Source organism: Protopterus annectens, chromosome 3.part0 (assembly GCF_019279795.1).
Source record: "Protopterus annectens isolate FY-2018-M chromosome 3.part0, PAN1.0, whole genome shotgun sequence".
Taxonomy (NCBI): Eukaryota; Metazoa; Chordata; order Ceratodontiformes; family Protopteridae; genus Protopterus; species Protopterus annectens.
In genome coordinates this window covers 735779610-735805486 of record NC_056731.1, presented here as the reverse complement: position 1 = coordinate 735805486, position 25877 = coordinate 735779610, and the positions used below count along the sequence as shown (strand labels likewise).

The following is a 25877-nucleotide window of genomic DNA, read 5'->3' as shown; positions in this document are numbered from 1 at the left end:
AAGGATAAGTATCAGGGATGAATAGGTAGATTCCTGATGCTCTCTGGGCCAAGGGAGATGGAATGATCCATGATTCCATCTAGGCCTTCAAGAATTTTCTTTTATGGAACTTGCAGACCTCATGGAGGCCACAGTGGTGGACTTACTGGGTTAAGGCAAAGACTGATCAATGTCTTGGGTCCTGAAAGGTGACGCCTGGACTCAAGGAGAGGTAGGCTCTGGGGAGAACTCCAGGTCTGGTATAATGGGCTATAAAGAGGGAATGGATCCAGCTAAACTCCAGGACTGCCAATGAAAGGGACATGGATATAAAAAGTTTAAACATCCCTGTTAAAATGCCAAGTTTTTGTGATATAAAAAATGAGACCACAATAAATAATTTCAAAACTTTTCCCACCTTTAATGTGACTTATAACCTGTACAAGTCAATTGAAAGACAAACAAATCTGTTACGGGAAAAAATATAAAAAAATAAAAAACGTACAATACGCTGGTTGCATAAGTGTGCACACCCTTAAACTAATACTTTGTTGTGTGTACACACCCTTAAACTAATACTTTGTTGAAGCACCTCTTGATTTAATTACAGGGTTTAGTCTTCTTGGGTACACACCTGCCATCAATTAAAGAGACTCTGATTAACCCTAAATAAAGTTCAGCTGTCCTAGTAGGATTTTCCTAACATTTACTCAGTTGCCTGCTACACCAAAAAACATGGTTCACAGAGAGCTTACAAAGCATCAAAGGGATCTCATTGTTGAAAGTATCAGTCAGGAGATGGGTACAAAAAATTTTCCACAGCATTGGATATACCATGTAACACAGTAAAGACAGTCATCAAAAAGTGGAGAAAATATGGGACAACAGTGACGTTGCAAAGAACTGGACATCCCTCCAAAATTGATAAAAACAGTGAAACACAGCACAAAAGGAACGAAGGACCCTTCTGTAGAAAATGTAAAAAATATCCAAGCAAACAGGAGCAGGGTCACCACGACAAAAAGCATAAAATAATTTATTAGGAACAGGATAAGCGCTTTCAGGAAACAATTTCCTTCATCAGATCCTACCATTAACTGCCATGCATATAACTATATATACTACTTTTAAAATGCTTTCAGGAAACAATTTCCTTCATCAGATCCTACCATTAACTGCCATGCATATAACTATATATACTACTTTTAAAATGTCATAAACCAATCAGCAAAATTCAAATGGCCCATGAAATTTCCTGGGGAATCACAGAGCAGCAGATGTCATTTCCTGATAAATCATAAAACATTCTCATTACATATAAAAATATGCATATGTAAAACACATACTGAAATATATATAAAATATAAAACCATATAAAGACCATAACCATAACATATAAAAATTGTGTAAAACTTCATAAATGTGTTTAACATAACCAGATTACAGTCTTCGAGCTTTCAGCACAGGTTTTAAAGGAATAAAAGCATAGAAACCTGGCAAAACATGTGCACGTAGTTCTGCTATCCAATATGGTTCCCTTACCTCAGTGGCATTTTGTAAATCTCCACCCCCTGATGTTACTGTTGATGGTATCTATAACCATAAAGAAAAAGCTATGATCAGAGTAAAGTGCTACATGTTAAAACAAAGCGTTGTGTTCTAAACTGTTACGTATATAGCATACTGATGTAAAATTCGTTGTTTAAACATCTGGTTCATTTTGCGTACATAAAATCTAGTGCAATCGTTGGACTTGGGAATATATATTATATTCCTAGTAGTGCATGTAGCATATCCTTTATAAAAGTAATCTTTGTGTGTACTTGGATGTGAAAATTTATTTAAGGTATTTATAAAAGGACATGTTCTGCATCTTTTACAAGGGTATGTACCTTTCTTTTCTGATGGAAATCTAAAACTATGTGTATTAGTTGGTCTGTAACATAATCTTGTTACTAAGAAATTATTTTATGTTTTTTGTCATGGTGACCCTGCTGCTGTTTGTTTGGATAAAATTGATAAAAAGGCAAGATGAAAACTGGTCAGGGAGGCTGCCAAGAGACCTACAGCAACAGTGAAGTAGGTGCAGGAATTTCTGGCAAGTACTGGTTGTGGACTACATGTGACAACAATCTCCCGTATTCTCCATATATCTGGACTATGGGGAAGGGTTGCAAGACGGAAGCCTTTTCTTACACAGAAAAACATCCAGGCCTGTCTAAAATTTGCAAAACAGTACATCAAGTTTCCCAAAAGCAAATGTATTATGATCTGATGAGACCAAGGTTGAACTTTCTGGCCACAATTCCAAAAGGTACGTTTGGCACAAAAATAACACCAAAAGAACACCATCCCCACGGTGAAACATAGTGGTGACAGCATCATGCTTTGGGGTTGCTTTTCTTCAGCTGGAACTGAGGCTTTAGTCAAAGTGGAGGGAATTATGAACAATTCCAAATACCAGTCACTTTTGGCCCAAAACCTTAAGGCGTCTGCTAGAAAGATGAAGAGGAATTTGACCTTTCAACATGACAATGACCCCAAGCATACATCTAAATCAACAAAAGAATGCCTTCACCAGAAGAAAATTAAAGTTTTGGAATGGCCCAGCCAGAGCTTAGACCTATATCCAATAGAAAATCTGTGGGGTGACCTGAAGAGGGCTGTGCACAAGAGATGCCCTCACAATCTGACAGATTTGGACCACTTTTGCAAGGAAGAGTGGGCAAATATTGCCAAGTCAAGATGTGCCATGCTGATAGACTCCTACCAAAGAAGACTGAATGCTGTAATAAAATCAAAAGGTGTTTCAACAAAGTATTAGTTTAAGGGTGTGCATAAACAACAAAGTATTAGTTTAAGGGTGTGCATACTTATGCAACCAGAGTATTGTACATTTTTTTATTTTTTATATTTTCCCCCTAATTGAATTGTACAGGTTATAGGTCACATTAAAGGTGGGAAAAGTTTTGAAATGATTTATTGTGGTCTCATTTTTGTATATCACAAAAACCTGACATTTTAACAGGGGTGTGTAAACTTTTTATATCCACTGTACCTACTCCGAGGTCACACAACAGTGGAGAAAAAAAAACTCTGCTGTTGGTGAAAGTTGTTTTCATGCAAATTTCTCCACTGATTCGTCACTTGCTCAGAAAAGTGTCAGTTGATTGACACATTCCCCAAGTCAAGAACCCTCATAAGGAATCTCCAAGATTTTGTTCCTATTTCTGGTGGCAAAGTAGGACATCATGTACATTACAGCACTGGATTTGTATCACATCAGTGCATCTGCCCTCATGAGAACTTCAGAATGGTAGCTATGGGTTTTACCTTTTATAAAACAAGATTCCTTTGTGGCAATCTTGAAAATGGAACATGCATTCTGCCATATTTCTTTTAAGACCTGCCCACAAGAAACATCCGAAATTTCAAATTGCTTATTCTCATTTTCTGTGTGCATCTCTCCCATTTGGTGTATCCACAGTCCTGGGGAGTATTTACCAGTTGTTTAGATCAAATGTTTGTACATTTCATTTGACAGCATATCCATATTTTTCCTTTCTTTTACCATAAACTTGAAGAAGTCTTCATTTTCCTGTGTCACACAGTAGCTTTCTTGAAAGCTTTTGTAGATTAATTTCAGATGAAACTCTTCTTGGCACTTGGGAAATAAAATCAAACTTTTTGCACAACCAGCTGTCACAGTAAGGCAGTACTAAAGGGCTGTGTATTCTTATGCATTCTTGTTCTTGTGTGCAAGATTTCACAGGATGAAGGCTCAATGAATGCAAAAAAAATGTAGAATCAATGTTGCTCTGGAGATGTTTCCCATCCTGAACTCAGTAAAGACAGAGAGCCTATGTTGGGAATATACTTTTAGTTTGGCAAAATGGATGCCATTGATACTGTCTATTATAATACTCTTGAAAACAAAGTCTTCAGAACAGTACTTGGGAGTGCTCCTGAAATAACTTTCATTATAAGGCCACTGAACAAATTAGAAAAGGTCTTTACAAAGTCTGAAAGAGTTGAAAATGATTGCAGGAGTTTTGACAGTTTTTCAGGACAACTTCCTTCCTTGTCAATGACAAATCAGAGTAGAACAAAGGTGCCTGTTAAAATTCCAAGGACTACAACTGTGATTCTTAGAATATCAGAATGCATACTAAGTTTGTAGTTGCAGTACCTCAGAGAATTTCCCTATTTTTGAGGTACAGTGATTTCAGATTTGCAAGGGTACAGTGTGTGTAGGGGAGCTTTAATATTGTAACTGCAAGATCTGATGTTGACTGTTTTCATTCTTTCTTACTGTTGGGTTACAGGTCCGATCCTTGGATTCAACTCGACTGCATTTTTCAGACTTTGGATCCTATTCTTCAGTGCCTCCCTCTTCCCATAATATACTACACTACCTCTAACTCCTCAGATCTCGTTTGCCGTTGTCGTGGTCAGCTATAAGATTTCAGTCTTGAGCTATTAGAAGGTTTATTTTTATAAGTTTATATCTCCTTTCTGTCTACAAGTTCCTTAGTTATTGTATAACTCTTCTTTCCTCCCATGGCTTGGAAACAGCTGCCTATGTGAATGGTGACAGACTTTGTCTTTTTCTGTCAGTGCTGTGTATGTCTGTTGGCCCCTTTTGGTTCTGGGTCTGCTGCTGGTTTACTTGGTTGATTCTGGCTGTCTCACACTAGATTATTAGACAGCTCAACTTTCTGCTTCTGTCAGGCCTCACATCCCTCTGTATTACAAAAAAAAAAAAAAAATGAAAAAGAAGAATTAACTGCAGGATGTCAGTATGTGTGGATTTCTTTCTCTAACTTTTGTGGTTCTGTGGCAGTTGCTATGTGGTCTGGTTCTGTGGCAGTTGCTATGGGGTCTTCTGGTGAAGTCATGATGTGGTCTGCTTCTTTAAAGTTTCAGACTTTCTAGCAGAAGCTTTTATCTGTCCGTTTTAGTGGAGCTGTCGAGGGAGTTCATGCCTTACTTTTTACTCCTCCTAAACTAGTTGGTGGCTCCACCAGGGGCTCGAACCCCCTCTAAAATTATACAAAAACCACCACACAGGGGTTTTGGATCCTATCTCGGACCCAAAACTCCTATGACCTCCTCCATGTCCCCAGTTCTCTCAGACTTGACAGGTTTGGTTGAATGAGGTTGCCAGCTGATATACTCCTTCGATTCTCTTGATGCTATGCCTACTACATTGGATTGTCTCCGTATCCGGCAGAATGCAGTACTTCTCTTACGGAATCTCTCTGCATTGGATCTAACTCTTCAGTTCCAACTGAATGCAGTACACTTTCTGGAGCAGAGGCATCTTTTCAGCAAGTTTCTTTAGATTCCAGGAGGCTGGAATTTTTTATCTTGGGTCAGAGACCTTAAGCTGCTTCTCCTTCCAAAAAAAATATATATTTATAATAATAAGCCGAACAACTCAAAGAGGAACTCTGATCCAATCCCTCAGACCCATAGCTCCAAAGTACCCTCAGGTCTATCAGGTGAAGCACCATATTATTCTCTAGTCTGCTTAACCTCTTGGAATCCTAGACCTCCGGATCCAACTGACCGGCATGGACAGAGTCTTAAAGTATAGAGCAGCATTATGGCTGCTAGGTGTCCAAAAAGAACTTGACTCCTACAGATCCATAGCTATTAAACTACTGGGGTTTCTTTCTACTAGACTCAGTATGTATTTACAGTATGTTAAATGTGCACATGATCCTGGTACATGTATAGTTCAGATGTACGAATGTATAAAGGAACGTGTTTCCCATTCAGAAGATATATGCTAAAAAAATGCTATTCAGAAGATATATGCTAAAAGAAATATGCTTAACAAAAAAAAAAAAAAAAGAACTCCAATCTATTTTACTTGCTCTATCCTCGAATCCTAATCCTAGCATCTGACAATTAGTATAACCCGAAAAGAACTGAGCCAAGTCTAGGATCTTGCAGACACCAGGTACCCACTGAGAATGGGTCATCTCTCAGATCCGACACATTCGGATCCAAAACTTGATCAACTTTTCGGATTTTGCCTTCCATCCTTTGGTTCTGAACCTTTGCACAGTTTCATATTTCTTAGGATCAGAGGCACCCCTCTGATCTTACATTACCTTTACTGGTACTTTTTCCCTCAAAGAAGTATGGTAAAAAAAAAATAAAAAATTTGTTTGGATCCTATGCCTAGGATCTGACAGCTAAGTGTCTGGCATTTCTTGAATTTGAACCCCTTGGGATTCAAACTGTTGTGACAGCGCAGTTTCTTCAGACCCAGGCACTCCTTCCTTGAAGGTTTTGTATTTCTAGCCATTTTATTTGATTAGCTGTTTCATTTGCAGAACTAAAATTAGCATAGTTACACTACCTAAAACACCATTATGGTCCCACCCCACTGGATCCATGATTACAGGATAAGTATAAGATCCATGCAGACTAATGCTTTATCCCCACAAATAAGTACAGGATGGGGCCACAAAGTATCATTTAGGTATGAGCTTTACTCACTTTCCTTCTTGATGAACAGGGTCTCTTGGGAAGTGAGATGGTGTGTTGGCTTCTCAGAGTCAGACCCACTTGGACTTCTCGCCTATTCTGTACTCCATGAATGCACCCACCCACTGAATCTGCTTGTCTGTTTCAGGATGTGGGCATTCCTAGCAGAGTAGGTGTCGGAGCTTGGGCCCTGGAAGCAGAGATGCTCAGCAGAACCAGGGCTTCAGGGAAATTCTTTGACCGACTCTATCAGGACTCCTGCAGCGCTGTCCAATGCCCATCTATGGAGACAGCAATCTATGTGTAGAAAGGTTAAAGTTCAGATGGTCACGGTTCAGTCCATCCTGCCACTTCTGTGCAAGGATGATTATGATTGGATGTACTCCATACATTTTCAGGAAATGTACTGTTACATCAAATTGAACAGGCATTCCAGAAGACATCTGCACTTCCGGCTGGGAGCCAGTCACTAATAATTCAGACCTCTGCCCTTCAGATTCACCACAGCCCCCAAGATGTTTTTTTTTCCATATACATGGCACTAGTGGCTGCTCACCTGAGGCTCAAAGGATTTCAGGTGATTCTGTATCTGAACGACTGCCTCCTAACTGCTCCTACCAGGTATCAACTGTTACAAGTCAGGAATTACCTGTTTCAAATTTCCAGATCCCTGGGCATTGCTATACATCTGGCAAATCAAATCTATCCCCCTGTACTGAACTGGTTCTCACTTGAATACCACAAACCAGATAGCCTCTTTGACTTTTCACCACATCACATTATCAAGAAATCAGTGTGGGACTCACTGTCACTTCCATCCTCCTCCAACAAGATTAAGTCTACAAGCTCCTGGTTCTGTTCCTTTTCAGCCTCTGCCTGTTTCTGTAAGACTAATTTACAAATGTCATCTTAACTGGCGGATCCAATCAGACAACCTGTTCGTAGGAAGGCTGTTTCTTCTACCCCCCCCACCACACACACACACACAGCGACCATGGACGCTTCCCATCCAGAGTATGTGTGTGTGTGTGTGTGTGTGTGTGTGTGGGGGCATTTCAAGTGAGAGATGGTTCCAGGTATGTGGTCATCTCTGTTGACCGGGTTGCATACCAGCGTCCTAGAGATGAGAGTTGTCCTACTCACATTGCAAGCCTTTCAGGATGTTCTCCATCTGTGGACTATTGCAATGCACACCAACAATTTGTCAGTAACTTAGTATATCAACAAACAAGGAAGAACCCATTCTTACCCAGAGAGGCTGTGAGGGTTCGGGAATGGGTGATTTCTTCAAAACGCCTTCTAAATGCACCTCACATATTGGAGAAATCTTTTACGCTGGCCGACAGATTCAGTAGGTCTAGTGTGATTCCTCATGAGTGGTCAGTCCCTCAATCAAACAGTTATGAACCTGATTTTTAGTCATAGGGGACAACCTTGTTACAAGCTTCTTGTTTTTCCCCTAAACAACATGTACAGCAGATACTTCTCTCTAATCTCACCTCTGGAGGAATTCCCGAGGGATGCTTGGTTTCACGATTGGACTTCTCGGTTTCCTTTATGCTTATCAACCTCTTTCATTGATCTCAAATTTCTACAAAAAGCCAGCAGGTTTAAGAACTCTGTGATCATCTTTCTCTCATTTTTTTTGGCTTCATCTGGTGTGGTTCCCCTTTCTTGGACTCATCTGCAATATGCTCCATGTATTCTAGAACCCAATCTGGGTCTCTTATCTCACTGTTAGATCCAGTATCCCGATCCCCATGTCCTCAAACTGACCATATGGTTTCTCTATTTCCAGTGTTTTTAAGACGGTGCAGGCTCACTTCCCTTGTTTGTGACATTAGCCAGCAGGTTCAGAACCTCCACTTTATCATTCTTATCCTGACATAATAAGGTACACTTCTAAACTCTGTATTCCTTTCTGGCTTTGAGAAGTTTATCGTAAAATATTGATTGCCATATTTAAGTTTGCAGTGTTATATTCATATGCATTTAGAGTTTTTCTCCGGGCCTGTGCTTTAAATGGGTTCTGTTGACCCAGTCAGACTATCCTGTTAAACAAATGTCAGATAAATAAATTACCCATATGAGCTTCCATTTCGAATATTGGATCTCTCTTAGTTACTATCTTTTTTCTTTCTGGCTAACCCTTTTAAGGAGAAGGCGTGTTTTTTTCCACTATTAAACTGGACCTTTCCTACCATTATGCCTAAAGTAGCCACAGAATCCAGTATTTACCAATAAATGCAATTGCCAGTCTTCTTTCCAAATCATTCGAATAAAGGTAGATGCATTTTACACCTGCGTGACATTCATAGACAGTTGCATTTCTATCTGCAAAAAACAAAGTACAGAAAATATGATCAATTATTTATATCTTTTTCCTTCTGAGCTGTGTTTGTAGGAAGGTTGGATTTCCTACATTTGCTGAGCATTCTAATCTTTTCAGATCTGTATAGTTCAGCAAAATTGGTCTCTACACTGTTATATAGTTCAATCTTAGCATATAAACAAATAAGATAAAGACTATATTGCATGGGTATGTACTTGTTTAGATGTTTAAAATAATGTCTTGTGTCGTGGAAGACCACTGACAAGCTGCAGCGTTTATTTTACTGTAAATTGCACTGTATCTAATATAATGTTTGCTTAGTAGCCAAGCTTGGGATAAGTAGTTTTTGTTGGACCTGTGGTAGTTAGAACTTTTGTAGTGTTTGTAGCATTATGGGCCGTTGTCAAACAGCATAATAAATATATGAGATTTGCTTGAAATTCTTGCCACCCCTATTTGTTTCTGGAGAAAAAAATAGTTTGGTTTGAGTCCTCAGTATTTGCTTCTACAATGAAATTTTGTACATGAAACGTGGGTCAGATCTTTTCGTGGCTGCAGGAGTTATTGAAAAAAGCCCCCCCCCATTTATCTTCTGAAGGAGGAGTATCTGTATGCATGTCGGGTTGCTGTCTCGTTTTTTGTTATTTGTGTAGTAGTTTTTCTAAGTGTCAGATCATTTGATTGCTGTTTGATGTCCGCAGTCATGCTAACATTTAGGAACCTGAATACCACATCGAGTGGTAGTGTGTTATGGATTCTTTTTGCTAAGGGTAACTAATGATAAAGTGAAGTGCAGACCCGGGACCTTAGATTTAAATGTTAGCCCTTCGTGAGTTACGGTATTTTGATTTCCTCTTATTTGCTCTGTTACAGCTGGAGAAAATTTTAATGATAATAGGATTTATATGTATGCTTTTGATAGCTTCTCACCCGAAGCATCATTTAAGGATGGACTTTGTTGTGGTAGATAACAGCCAATAAAAAATATTTCGCTGCCATATTGTGTTAATACTCATTTGGCTGTTGTTGTTTACCCTGTTCTCGTGTTTGTATGCTGTATGACAATAAGTAGATAGATGGATTAAGTTAATTTGCTATCCATCCAGAATCTTTATACATCAAGGAGCCTAAAGAGAGTCACCAGAGTACTAAATGAGTCAACTCATTCTGCAAACACTCTGTTTAGGAGCCTGTCCTCAGGTAAAAGATACAGCAGTATTCGATGCAGGACAACTAGATTCAAAGACAGCTTTTTGTCAGAAAGTGATCAGACTTCTTAACACCGACATTAGATCCGATCCTTGACAGATCAGGATGTTGGGACTTCCCATTCACTGTGATATTATTTGTTAAGCCCCTCCAGCCATTATTATTTATACGACTAACCCATGTGCAATATTTTTTCTTCAGCTGCTACTGCTATGTACTTGTTCACCCATAATGTGGTACGTCGTTCATGTGCAATATTATTATTTGAACTTGCTGCTAGATGTGTGTTTTTAGTATCTTAAGTGTGTGTTTCTAGGAATGTACGTAGCTGTATACTTAAGTGTATAGTTGATTTATAAGATGGTGGTTGTATTGTTATGTTACTTAACCCATATGCAGAAAGACATAATTTTTCTTTTTTTGTCTGTCCTATAATGACCTGATTGTATTAAATCTTATCTACACTTGTGTTGATCTAAACGACAGTCAAGTTACTTTTGACTTTGACTTTATAATTCCAGTAAGTGCCGCATCATGAATATGGGTGTTTCAAACTGTGATTTAACAATGTAGGTTTGAAAGTAGGTGGACAGTAATACACAACCAGATTTGAAGTGCAGTCTGCTGACTGAGGCATTTGAAGTCCGTGTTCTTTAGTAGTTGCCACATGATCATGTTCTATGCGTTGTGTACTGGGACTTTTATTTGTGAATTGGCAATGTGTAAGTTAAAGGGTGTGTAAAGAAACTTTGCATGTTGAGTAGATCATTGTAGAATGTTATCAACCTGAATTGTGGCATTGACAACTTTGCTTTATATTGGAGGATGTACATGGTCCTGGTAATTTAATGGTTTTCCCAGTTCTGATTACTCAAAAGTCTGACTCCATCATTGCCCATTCTCAGCAGAGGCCTGGGGAGAGGAGCTCCAAACTATTACAAAAAAAATTCATGGTCTTCAAAAATAATAAAGCAAACATCTACAGTTTTGTAACAAATTAAACATAATGTGAAAATATTGGTTAAGAATAGATGTGACTTGTATGATTTAATATTTAGAGAAATTAGAGGTAACAGGAATTGCAATATGAAGTGGTAGAGAACTTTATTGAAGTAAGGAAGCAAGTGAAGGTAACTTGGGAAGTGTAAGGTTTGAATGGATACTTATTGTTTAGGTAAAAGCTGATTGACGATGGCACTGGTTTATGAGTCCTGCATTTGTTTTATTTGGATTGGGACATTAGGTGAGCCAGGGAAGTTTACTTAGAATTTCCAAGTTGCAAAATGTGTTTATTTGTGACTGCACCATTTTGATGAGTACTGCATGAAGAATAATCCTTCTGTCCCAGTTAAAACTTGTTTGTTTAGGATTTCTGATGTTGTATGACTTTGGTGTGAATTTTGCTTTTGTTAACATCCATTTCTTGGAACTGTGCAGTCTTTTTAACCCCCCCCTTTTTTTAAGAGTGCTTTGTTCAGGCTTAAAATAAGTATTTATTTAATGTTTAAAGATTATTTTGAGAAGGATACCTACAAATCATTTAAACTTAAGTGCTTTATTTCTTGTAGTTCTAGAAAGCATGGACTTTGAGGTGATCAAATTTATAATGCCAAAGTCATATCTGTTTAGACTGATCCAGAATGTAAAGTTGTTAGCACTTTTGGTAGGGATTTAGTTTAATCTGTTTTTATTCTGTTTATGGTCAGCATTTTTGTAGCTTGTCAAATAGATTTTCTTTCAGCTTGGTTTGCCCAGGCAAGCAATTATTGCATTTAATAGGTTTGCTGTCTTTTAGCTTGTATTAATCCTACCCATATCTGCATGGGCGGCTACAGTGGTACAGCGGTTAGCGTTGTCGCCTCACGGCAAGAGGTTCTCCAGTTCGATCCTCAGCTGGGGTGCCTTCTGTGCGGAGTCTGCATGTCCTCCCCGTGGTCGCGTGGGTTTCCTCCGGGTGCTCCGGTTTCTTCCCACATCCCAAAGACATGCTGTACGTGGATTGGACACTCTAAATTGACCCTAGGTGTGAGTGAGTGCGTGTGTGTGCCTTCCGTGGAAGGTTGGGCGCCGGGCTGGCAACTCGACACTGTAAAACCTCTACTGCTAATCATGAGTGTACAGGTGGTCCATTGTGGTGACCCCTAACCGGGAAAAGCCGAAAGAAGAAGAAGAAGATTTATATCTTTTTCACCCAATCGCTTAGGACATGCAGTGTCCAAAGTCACACTAGCTAAATGGATTACTGATTGTATTTCTATTATTTATTCATTTAAAGGTTTACATTTGCTTCTTCCTCCAAAAGCCCATTCTGCCAGCTCAGTGGCCACTTAATCTGCTTTCTCTGTGAAAATTTCTTTTCTATAGTGAATAATAGAAATAATTGTAGTTTTTAACCAATGTTAATCATCCTTTCAAAGTTATGTTTATTTTTCTGGTTATGTGACCAAACAGTACAGAAAATCGGTCCAGCTGTTTATCTCCTTTTCCTTCTAACTGCTTGGGTTAAGCAGTCCAGTGTATTATCCTGGCCAAATAGTTTACTGGCTGTATTTTCACTAACTTATTCTTCAAGTGGATTTGAATTGTCTCATCATCCTAGAGCCATTCTACCAAAACTATGACTACCTCATTAGCTGTTCTACCACAGTTTCTTTTTGATATCATTAACACAGCCACTTGTTTTTTATTTACAAATCATAACTTTGTAATGCATTGCAATCTGGGCATTGTGTCCAGAAGCAGACCTTCTTTTGATTTGACAGTGCTCTGACATATCCTTACTTGAGAGTCTTCCAAAACTTGCGTAGCTGGAGACTCTAACCCATCAGTGAGGAAGCATGAAAACGGACGACATCATATTTAGGAGCTATGTGCTTACCATAACTTGGTATCTGTGTTGTCCATTTTTTCATTCTTCCTCACTTTCCCTCCCAGCCATCCCCCAGCGTTATGTTTCAAGAAGGACATTGAATGTTACACAAATTCCACTTTTAAATTGTAATTCTTACCTTATCTATGCTGTCTCTGTAATTCTGTAGACATAAGCAGCAAACTCAATTTGAGGTAGTGTAGTGCATTATGGGAAGAGGGAGGAGCTCGAGAATAGGATCAAAACTCTGGAAAATGCGGCTGAGTCAGATCCGAGGATCAGATCCGTAACCCATCAGTGAGGAAAATGAAAAATGGACAACACAGATACAAAGTTATGGTAAGTACATAACTCCTAATTAAGAAATTATTTTTTTTTCTTTTGCTGAATCTGTATTTTTTGACACATTTGTTATAGGAAGCCAAAATACAAAACCTCATTGCTTTTGTGTTTTTGTTACTATAGTCTCCAAATTGCTAACACATCACCAGTTGCAGTTTTCAGTGCTGGACATTTACATCCTACAGATCTGCCTTGCTTCCATGGTGTTTATCAAGCAGGGGAGCCCCAGGCCCTGGGAAGGAGCTACTTTGAATTTGGACAGGTTAATTAAACATAATTATCTACTTTCTGTCTGTCTCCTTGGTTAGCAGAACTTTCTGACAGATTGTATCAGCAGACAGATATCTCTGGTTTAAGAATCCCAACTAGATCTTGCAGCCTGTTAACAGACACTGAAACCTGGCATGCCAGAGGTGAACTAGGAACTGTTGAGTACACAGTGGCTTATTCTTATGATCTCTGCTACTCAGCACCAGGTTCTGGGGTTCAGTCTTGACTTCCAGTCATTGTCACTGCAGTGCTTGCATGTTTTCCCTCTGCCTTCATGGGTTATCTCTGGTGCTCTGGTTTCCTCCCACTTCCCAGAAGTATTCTGCCTAAATGTGTATATTAAATTGCCCACTCATATTATATTAACCCATGCCCCTTGTGTCTTGGATCACGGCTGAAAAGAGTCTGTGGACCAGTTACTTCCTGATTACTTGCTTGTTTGATTATCATTTATTACATTTTACAGTCATCTAAGCAGTCAGTTTACATTTTCCTTCTTCACCATATAGTTTGAAAATGGGGCGCTGTCTCTTTTCCATGGTTTCAGGATTTAATGCATTGCCTTCTGTTCAGTTTCTTTGATTCATAACATTCTGCTAAAAGCACAAATGAGATAAAGCAAATTTTATTCTCATAGCTTCAGTTTGGCCAGGAGACCTAATGGTCTTGTGTCCCTGCCTTGGGAGCTGACTCCACACAAACACTCATTAGACAAATTGCTAGATGAATCTGTTGACTCAACAGACATGGCAAAGTGCTTCAGAATAATCTCAAGTTTCTGAACCTTTCATTTTGTTGGTTCATAGGTGCATATTAGGCTAAAAAACACTGGGCCCTTTTTAAGCCTATACATGCATCCCAAACATATCTTGACAAGTTTAGACACCTTAAGATTATTATAATGGGTATATGTAGGCTGGAGCTTGGATGGTCAAGCATTTACAGATGGCCTTTGTCCACTAGGGGCATAGATACCAGGCCAGGGGTGAATTTCCAATTCCCTATCCACTGGTCCAAATTACACTTGAACTGGGTTAGAGAAGATGGGAAGCCTGTACCAGAGACATGGTATTCTCTGAAAGACATAGCAGTACATCCACCATGTCCGCTTTATGTCACAAGCAGAGTTTAAGTCCTTAGATTGGGTATTTCTGGTGCTGTTTATTTTCCAGATATACAGACGGTCCATCAGAATATGATCAAAGGATGCCATGTATTCTAGGCATAGATCAACCCTTAACAGTTTGTAGAAGTCTGAGTTCAAGGATAGGGCTTTCAGGCAATCCACATAGGACATATTGTTTACATCCTGTATCATTTTGGTGAGCAACCTCTGTGGACGTTCCAGCGGTTGCATGTGCCTGAGTTAGGTACACACCAGAAGAAGCATTGTACTCAATGATTGGTCTGAATAGGGCCCAATAGAGTGGAACAATGACTTCCATGGACCTAGAATGCCATATCTTTACTTACAAGTTGTGCAGTATAAAATTATTTCCTTGCAATCACAGACACATGATGGTCGAAGGCCAGGTTACCATCTACATGCATCCATAAATCCCTGAGTACTAGATCTACTCTTAGTGTATGTTATCAATGAAGTAGCTTCTAGGGGAGGCCAACTTTAGAAAGGATACTGTTATGCATTTCATGGCACTGAGTTTCAGAGCATGGCTCTGACACCAGTTATTTGTCTGAGTCAGCCCTTTCTGGAGGGTATTTGTATCTTGGGGGGAGTCTGTGACTGCATCTTGTTTGCAATCATCAGCAAACCCAGTCATCCAGAAGCCCTTGATGTTGTCCTTGACTTCAGGGAAGTAGATGCGAAAAAAGAGTGGACCCAGCACAGACACTTGAGGGACTGTACTAGTGACAGGGCTCTTTGTGGAGGTGGGCACCCATTTCCTAACTTCTTGGTCCTATGTGAGAACCACCCAGCTATCCATTCCTAATTCCATGAGTTTGTATTCAATGCCTGAGTGAGGTATTGTATCAAATGCCTTGGTCTTGTCAAGGTAATCAGTATGTACTGTTTTTGTCCTCATCCAGTGCCTTGGTGACCTTCTCAAAGTCCACCAGATTGAGCAGGCATGATCTGTACTTGACAAAACCAAACTGGGTTGGATCCAATGTCTGATGATTTCCTATATCATTATTAATCATTTCCCTTTCAATTCTTTCCATGGCTTTGCATATAAGACTAGTCAGGCTTATGGGCCTGTAATTTTCAGGGTCCGTAGATGACCCACCCTGGTGCAGAGAGATGACCATTGCAGTTCTCCATTTGCTTGACTGTTTGAAGGCTCTTGTTAAACAGTAATTTGTGGTCCTGATAGGTCATGCTTCATGCTATTCAGGAGGCATCCTAGGATATTATCGGAGCCTGTTGATGTAATGCGTTTGACCTTGGAGCGTGTGTTGAGGACCTGCTGTCTAGTGGTAGTTGAGGTGTTATATTCAATGGTATTTCCAGAGGGGTGACCAGGGGTAGAGATGGTTGTAAAATTGGAGTTGAATTTGTCAGTCAGTAAATTTGCTATATATATATATTGGCTGGCTGTATTTTCACATAGTTCTGCACATAGTTGTGTACTGCTCTGGAGGTTGGGGTCATAGCTTATGGTTGTTTTTTTACCTGAAGTTTGGCTTTGGTAAACTTGATTTGTCCTCTGAGTTGCTTATTTAGATTGATGAGTGAGATTTTTTATTTTATCCTGTTGGACTTTGCAGTTCCTTATTATTGCCATTTCCTTCTTCCTTTTGTTGTACAACCTATTTATATTGGGATTCCAGCAGGATGATTTGTTTTGCATTTATTCCTGGCATAGTTGTCATGGTTGTACAGTGTCTTTGTGAGCAATTCCACATAAGGCTTGGGAAGCTTGAAATTTTGCCAGGTTATCACTTCTTAATAGTAAGAAGTTTGCCTTAGAATAGTTCCTAAATGTTCCAGGGTTAGTAGGTGTGTCAGATTTTGTTTTATTTCAAAGGAGACAGCTTTATGGTCCAACCTCACCAGAGTAGACATTACACTTGGGGGGGGGGGGCAGTATTCCCCATTTTAGTGAGGACAAAATCCAGTCATGTGCTCACCCCTAATGGGCATATAAACTATCTGGTCTATGGTGTCTGTGCTGACAAAGTACGGAACATTTCTGGGAGTGCAGTTTTAGGGTCATGTATGATTCCTAATTTATAGTGGGGTACTTAAACTCACCCATAAGTATAGTATTGGTTTGAATAGAGAGTGAGTCTAGTAAGTTTAAGTAAGGGTTATGGGTTTCCTGGGTCACAGAGGGGGGACCTGTAGCTTCCAAAGATATGGTATAGGACTTTATCAGTGATGATCTGGACATGGAGAAACTCAAGCATGTCATCTTGTTTGACCAGTCTTTGAGTTATGACTGTTTTTGATGTAAATCAAGACATCTCCACCCATAGTCCTTGCTGGCCTGTGCATTAGCTGGTGTAAAGGTATGGAAGGCATTGTAGCCCTCCACTGCCAGTGTGTTCTCCACTACTTTAAACCATGTCTGGGTAACAACACAAACATCTGCATTCTCAAAGGTAAAGAGAGCTTGGAGGGAGAGGAGTTTCTTGTTTAGGCTCCTTGAGATTAAAGCACAGGTAAAGATCTTTATGAGATTTGAACTTATGACTCTCTGATTTACAAGACCAGTGCTTTAACCCATGAGTTGTTTCTCACAGTGTGTTATTTTCTTCAAATGTAATGAACATTCTTAAGGAGTTAGAGAGACCCAATACTAAAAAAATATATCTTTTTTCCTAGGTGCTTTTTCTCCTTTTTGCCTGCCAACTGTTGTCCAGAAAGTGCAGTCAGAAGCTAGGTATACTGCATAAGGCTAAACCATTGTTTACTGACCATTCATGTGCCATATTGGCCAGTGCATGCTTATTACTTAATCTCTCTTCTGTGGATGTAACTTCTTGCACCTTTGCTTTTAGAATTACAGTAGGTGTATAACCATGTTGCCAAGCTTTCAGCTGGAACCTAACTTATCTCATCACTGCTTCTCACTTCAGAAATTATCCTGGCTTGAATTAGTCACCTTCTTAATGCTTTACAGCTTTGGCCTGTCCACCATATGCTTTATAAACCAGATAGGTGTCCTGTGATGCAATCATTAATCAAATGGTATAAACCTGCTTGTATCCTTTAGGCAGATTGCTCAGAATTGTATTGAGAAAATCATAAAGTAGGTTAATCATTTTGCTGTTTATTGTTATAGTGATACCTTTGCTTTTATGATGGGTATCTTGTACAACTATAATTCCTATTTCTCTTTTGCTTCATGCATCAATGCATGGGGAAGGGGAAATGGTATTGGATGTGCATATGTTCTTCATTTGTGGCAGGGGAGTGTCTTATACTACCACTTACTATTCACTGTTTCCCTACATCATTACATTATTCAAGGAAGAAAAAATAGACTTAAGAACTTCACACCTTAGCAGTAGAGAAGGATGTTGTCTCTGGCAAGAAAAGAAGCCATTCTAGTAGAATCTTAAGAAGACCCAAATTGCTGGGATAACACCTGGCTTGACTTTAGTGTTTTGTTACTGAAACAATGTTGTCTATTTTTGTCCATTTCAACATATGGGTTGTCAGATCGGACCATATCCAACCTCTACACTGATGTCAAAACTTCCACAGTTCTAAGGATTTGACTCCTCCCCTACTCATAATTCCCTGAACTTCATTCGAGTACATAGATCTGATTTCCCTCCTGAAGACTTCAGATGTGTTGCGAGGGCTCTCATAACTTGTCTTTTACAAAAGTTATTTCTTATGCTCCTTCTCTTGCCAAGAGATTTTTTCTCTCAAGTTTATTGTGATTAGCACAAAAGTTTTCTGTTTGCTTATTAGGTAGCCGTTTAACTAGATTGTTTAAGTAGATTGTTTTAAGTAGTTTAGGTAAGGTTAGTAGTTGCACAATAATCAGTACAGCGTAGTAGTTTTCTTCTTTGCCTTTTTGTAGTTGGTAGAGTTAAATAAATAAATAAATAAATATATATATATATATATATATATATATATATATGTATATATATATATATATATATATGTGTGTGTGTGTGTATATATATATATATATATATATATATATATATATATATATATATCTATATGTGTGTGTGTGTGTGTGCGTGTGTGTTTATGTATGTATTTATATATATATATATGTATATGGGATCACTACTAAATCCTGAATACTTACATTACCGAATACTGGAATCCCGAGAACAGATACCCGAAAGACGAGAAGACCAGAAGTGCGAAATTTAAAATACCGAACACTACACTAAACATACACCACACACCTACACATACACACACCTTTACCCAAAACACAAACACACAAACCTACACTACAGAAAAGCAGGGGGGCAAGCCCCCCTGCACCCCCCATGTGGGGGGCTGTGCCCACCACACACCCCCATACTTAAATATTGTAACTCCAAGGTTTCACTATACAAACACACAAAAACACCACCACACACCTACATTCCCTGCACACACACACATCACAGTCACAACGCACACTTACACACACACTAAAGCCCCTAACCAACACTACCAAACATACTTATCTTACCTCCTGACATCTCCATACTTCGCGATTTTGAAATTCGTGCTTCTGGTCTTCCGGTCTTCTCGTCTTTGGTGTATCTGGTCTCAGGATTCCGGTCTTCGGTAATGTAAGTATTCAGGATTTAGCAGTGATCCCATATTTATATATATATATATATATGTGTGTGTGTGTGTGTGTATGGTAACCCTTTATAATCGCAAAATACTGAAATCTCTAATTTCAGTATCTCAAAACTTTAAAGGTGAACGAATCACAATCCCGAAACCCAAAATCATGAAACACACAGTCACGAACATACATACATCATACACCACACAACATACACACCATTGTACCCACAGCACACAAACTGCACAACCCTACACTACATGTTAACAGGGGGGCAAGCCCCTCTGCACCCCCCATGTGGGAAGCTGTGCCCCTGACACCCCCCTACTCATATATACCAACTCTGAGATCGCACAAACAGAAAAAAAAGGCAAACTCACACCCTGACATACTACAGTCCCTCACACACACACCAACTCATCCAACACTCATACTTCCACCTCCTTACCCTAACTCACACATACAACATGCAAAAACACTCACATACACTCACTCACCTTAAATTCCGGACACCATCCCAGCCAAACACTTCACGTAACGTAGCGTAAATGCATAAGCGAAGATTTGAGATATTTGGATTGGCACTTATGCACTTTCGCTGACCTGACTGGTCTGAAGAAGTCTCCATGATTGCGTACGAGCCGAAAAGTGCTTTACTTGAATGAACCCTTTTGTTGCTGTGAGCCTGAGCCATTTGTCTATTCATTTGTTTTACATATTAAAAAATGGTTTACCTTTATCAGCACGCATAGTATTGACTTCCATTAAGATTTTATCCAAGACATCTTTTTTATAACCTCTATCAAGTAATTCTCTTTCCAATATAGATACAGCCTCATTGTATTCATTGTCATCTGTATGCAATCTCGACATTGTCAAATACTGTCCCTTGGCTATATTATTAAAGATGTGTTTTGGATGCATGCTTCAATGATGCAATTTGGGGGGGTTGGGAGGGTGGCTTAATGGCTAAGGTGTTTGCCTTACAAAAACAAGGTGCAGGGTTTGAGTCTGAAAAGGGATAATTGGCTAGGCTTAAAATGGCTCACAAGGGCAGTTAGCTTAGTACTAAACGATGAACCTGTAATGCATTTTTTCTACATGGTTTCCTGAAAAGAGAACTAGAAATGACGCCATTAACTAATGTTATCTTAGTATCTAAAAATTCTATAGAAGTCAGTGAATGGTTCAATACGAACCTAAAACATGTACTGTTGGATTCAAGATATTGCACAAAACTCAATAAATCACATACTGCACCCTGCCACAACATAAAAATGTCATCTACAAATCTCTTATAGTATAAAAGCTGTACTGAATATTCATGATTGGATAGGACTACCCTGCGCTCCCAGTCTGCCAACACAAGGTTAGCGTAACTGTTAGAGCATGGTGTTCCCATCGCTACGCCTGTCTTTTGCTTATACATAGTGTCATTAAACATAAAAACATTTTTACATAAAACAATTTCCATTAATGCACCCAAACATTCAATATGTCTATGAGAATAGTCTGTACTGACATGCAAAAATCTCTTGAGAGATGCGATCCCCATATCATGGGGTATAATTGTGAAAAGCGTTTGGATATCCATGGTTGCTAGAATAATTCCATCTGAGAATTTACCATGTATTCTCATAAAGTCACCTAAAGTACTTAGAAAGTGATCTGTGTCTTTTAAGACTGCTGTTGCCTTTTCCAATGCATGTTTAAGTTGATTCTCAATGTAGACTGATATAAACTCAGTAGCCCATCCCCTGCCCAATACTATGGGGTGAAGGGGTGGGTTGGAAAGTGACTTATGTACTTTTGGCAAATCATGGATAATTGGTACTAATGGTTCAGATACAAGCATGAAATCATACAGTTGTTTATCAATCACTTCATCCATTAACATTTCATATAACTGATCATGTATCCCCCTAATAACCTGGACACAGTTTTGAATTTTTGGTACTACAGGTCATACCTATTAATAAGAGGTATGGTGATTTTAATAATAGGCTCAAGATTGCTGAGACCAAATGGATTATCAGGATGCAGGCAGACAAACTGCCTGGTATTAATGTTGCTGTACCTTTAAAGCTTGTTTTAATAAAACGTAGTTTACATCAATAATTGATGAAAGGTTTCTATTGGATGTTTGTTAATTGTTTTCATTATATGAATGGTTTTAGTAGTTTTATGTTGATGGATCTGATGAAGCACAACCTGTGTGAAAGCGCTTATCCTGTATGTTTTGAATAAAAGATTTTTTATGTTGACAGTCTTGATGGATGCCTGGTTTGTATACTTCAGTGCATTTGTATGTAATGTGGGAAGAAACATCATTATTGAAGTTATTTCATGGTAGAATGCAGAAGCCTGGTATTTTTGTGCTGTTACAACATGATTAGGACTGTAGTTCGCAGAAAATTAGATCTTAATGAATAGTGTTTTTTCTTCAGAAATGTTTAAGAGGTAAAATGAGAATATTTAAATATTTCCCTTTCCTTCCCACAGGTTGTTCTGGCAAGCTGTTATCGAATATTCATTAAAATGACAGACTTCTTTAATTACAGACCAAAACAGTGTTATTCTGTACACCGCGGACATGGGCTTAGTCCTGTTCTGAGCTGTGAAGGCAAGTTGCATTAAAAAATGTTCTTTTTTCATATTAGACACATGCACATGCATAAATACATACACAATGCATTTTGATTTTAAATATCATTGCATGTGTTGCATTGATGTAAGCAATGTGTATACTTGGTACAATGATAATGTTACATACAGCTTTCTGAATTTCTATTTTGCTGTGGAAATTGATCCTCATTTATTTTTAAATATTGTTTTTAATTTGCTGTGTCATATTTGAAATTATATAATTTTTTTCTAAGCTGACTGCAGTGAGGGAGCTATACATATGTTCAGAGAATCTGATTATTTTCATGACAAGATTGTGTTAATGCATTTTTAACAGAAACAGAAAAGTATTTAGCTTTAGTTGTGTTCAGCAGAGAAATGCATTACTTGTGTCACACAGTGTGAGTATACGCATAGCCGGCTTTAGGCACCAGCGAACCCTGCGGTCGCTGGGGACCCCCAACCACAGCACGTTATCTTATCCTGATATTTTGTACTATATCTGTCAAATCAACAAAAGCTAGTACAGCAATCTTGTTTATTTAATAAAATAGGTTGGTAATGACTCTTATTTATATCTCCTTTAATATTCAAAGATATTTCTGGTTATAGTAACAGCGTTTTATTAATTAACAGGATCATAATTCCATTAAATATTTTACCACTGACATATATGCCCCTGACTTAGTTAAACCCTGCTGCTGGACATTTTCTCCACTAAAACTAACTACATAGCCAGCTTTAGGTCCCTGCCATACATCCGGCTGCAGGGGCCCACCTTAATCATCCTTGACTTGTGTGGGGACCCCACAAAAGCTGTGGTTAGTGGGGGAAGAATGAGGAAGAAAAATGTATTTATTTCCTGATTATGCTCTTTAACCTAAACAGGGCTATGATATGACCTTGTTAGGATAAAGGTGATAATGTACATGAGCATAGTAAGCACTTGAGAGATCAGCAGCCCCAGAGTGGCTTATCTCAGTGGATTTTAAGGAGAGATGATACTTCCGATCATTAGGTCTGATTTTCTCTTTTGGGGAGTTTTATAAATACTGGATCAGTACCAGATAATATAACTCTCAACTTCTTTGCTCAAGGATTCAGGGCAGTGCCAAAATTAATAGCAGAATAAGGGCTCAAAATCAGGAACAGGTTTTACATATTACTCTTATTCACTTAAAAAGTTAATAGGATAACAACACCTTTTCATCAACATGTATTTTTGGACAATAAGTATAAAACTCCTATGTCTGGATTTATTAACTGTTTGCAATCCTGGATGATTTACCAGCAAATCAAACTTTTTACGAAGGACAAAGCAAAACTATGAGAAAAATCAGGGTAGGTCTGTGAAATCAGGGACAGTGGCAGTTGTGCATTATTCCTCAATGAGGGAAATAAAATTACTCTTTGACAACTGATAAACAGCAGTCACTGAACTGGTGTGGTAGCACCAGTGTTGCACAGTGTATTACTATTTGCCTAAATAAGTACAAAACTAGTACTGCTATGGATTTTGCGTGCGTGTCTGTGTATCTGTGTGTGTCTCTGTCTGTGTGTGTCTCTGTGTGTCTGTGTGTGTCTCTGTCTGTGTGCCTGTTTGTGTCTCTGTCTGTGTCTCTGTCTGTGTGTATGTATAAAAAATATAATTGATTTTTATCTGTGCACACACCCAATAATGCCAGGACACCTACATTATTCCTCTGGGTGTCAGTAAAAAATGTACCCAACAAGTTAATTGTATTTTGAAAGTAAGGCATAAAGTGTATCACAGAACATTTAGACACTTCGATCTTCTTGGAGTCTGGTGGTCCCACTCCCCAAACTATATAAATGGATACAGAGGGCTCCCTTAGTCATACTTGACTCTCTGGGGGGCCCCCACAAAAGATATTGCTGGTTGGGGAACATGTATCAATTTTCTGATTACGCTGTTTAATCTGAACAGAGCTGTGATATTATCCTTTTAGGATAAAGGTGATAACAGCCTCTGTTTTCAACCACACCCATTCTAAAAAAAGCCTTACTCAGATCTGTCTTTACAGAAAGCTGCTCTAGGTTATGGGGGAGCTGGGAATTGTGTGGTTATCACGTCTTTAATTTTCATCACAGTCAAACCTTAGATGTGTGCACATCGGGCCATTATAGTTTGCGCTTGAGCTGAGGACAGTGTGGTCATTGTTTCTTTACTTTTCTCACAGACCTCAGAGGTGTACAAAGAAGGATACATAGCTTGTATAGAGGCAGAGTACTGTCTAGGAAAAACAAACTAGAATACATTACTGTGATCATTATTCTTTTCATTTTCCTCACAATCACACATCAGGTGCATATACAGGTGGCTGCCTTTGGGGGTTAGGGGTGAGGAGTGAGGAGGCATGATATGTATGCCAGCAGTCACTTGAAATTTATGATTAATGCAATTTGAACCTCTGCTTTCATCCCAGTCTAACACCAGAGGGATGCATAGGCAGTGACTGCCTTTTGTGGGGGGTTAGGGAGGCAGACAGTATTCCAAGATAGGACCTATGTATTCCCACAACAACTGGCTAAGCAACTATTTTGTCAGTTTTGAAAATTAAACCTTGGGCACAAATTTTGTCTTCTTTGAAATTAAAAAAAAATAATAATAAGTCTGAAATTCTTCTCTCTGTCATGATTTTTGTTTAGATCACCATTGGATTAAAAGGCTAAGAAAATGCTCTAAAATGCATCTCAGAGCATCTGTAAACCTATGGCTTCTTAGGCCCTGGCTTAGTTGAGTTAATCCTGTACTGTCTTGCTCAGGAAAGGTGTGTTGAAAGGATGCAAGGAAAACTAAAGCTGAACAGCAACAGTGAATTTCTTCCCTTAATCATAATTTCTGTTCAAGCTATCATTGGATGAAAAGGTTGTGTAAAAAGAAAAAAAAACACTTTAAAATGCACTTCAGAGCATAGAGAAAGTTATGGCTTCTTGAAAAAGCTGAAGAGTAAGGCAAAATGTGAGAAAAGGAAGAAAAGGAAGAAAAAAGTAATGTGTATGGTGTGGGGAGCCCAAGATGGGGGAGATCAGAGAGAGGATGACTGGAGGGTGTGTGTGTTGGGAAGGGGGTGTTGAAATAGTAGACTTAGGGTGCCATTTGACCTAAGTCCAGACCTGTACATAGAGTTGTATCATTGTTGCAACTAAATGCCAGTAACTGTGTGTCCCTTTGTGAGCAAGGCCAAAGTAGTGTGGTATGGTTTGCATTCATTTTGCAGAATTGCAGTACATTGGATTTTATTTGACTGAATGCAGTTACTAGATTGATTGAGTCATACCATGTATTATTGAATTACTGTGAACAAATGGAGCCTGTCATTCGTACATGTGAAATCGACATTATGAAGTCTGCTGCTGAAGCTTTAGAGTGGAGATCGAGGTACAGTGAGGATTGGGAAATGTACCCTTTTCCTCACTGAAGTGCAATCTCAGAGTTGGTATATATAATTTGCAGGGGGCTTTGCCCCCACAAAAATGTACAAACAGGTAGATGTTCGTGTTTGTTTAGACCCTTCCACATTTGGTAGTTTTGGGCTGTGTGCGAATGTTAAAATAAAAAAAGTATGTGAATGTCGACCTGGTTCCTTTAATCCAACAACTGTACCACTCCACTGTCCGTAATTTGACTATTAGTGGTGATGTTTTTCTACATAACCATTGTGGATTCAGTTAAATGAATGTAAATCATGTGGTGCATAATCCTGTTGTAATGTAAGAGCTTTGCAGCTACAGGTGTCTATGCTTACTTCTAAAAGTTTGTAGCACTTAGACTAGAAGTGCTTAGGGGCCCCCTGACTTGACATTTGCTGGGGGCCCCCAAAATGCTAGCACCAGCCCTGTGAGTATGCAATCTAGCAGTGATAATGTTTCACACGCAGTGTGACTATGCGGTATGATACTGGGAATGCATTTGTGGTGTTTTACACTTTTGGGCTACTTTATGACTCAGATAGTGATTTGGTATTATGGTATGAGATTGTGAAGAAGTTCATTTACTGCACTG

At 38.9% G+C, this 25877-nt stretch overlaps 1 protein-coding gene across 1 annotated transcript in view; it reads left to right on the top strand.

Annotated features, from left to right (window-relative positions):
* The window catches only part of DPY19L1 (dpy-19 like C-mannosyltransferase 1), a 2139210-nt gene that overhangs the window by 543120 nt on the left and 1570213 nt on the right, over positions 1-25877 (top strand). Inside the window, exon 5 of the mRNA XM_044065091.1 lies at positions 21728-21848. Within this exon, the coding sequence (XP_043921026.1) occupies positions 21728-21848 (121 nt within the window). The remainder of the gene's footprint in view (positions 1-21727; positions 21849-25877) is intronic.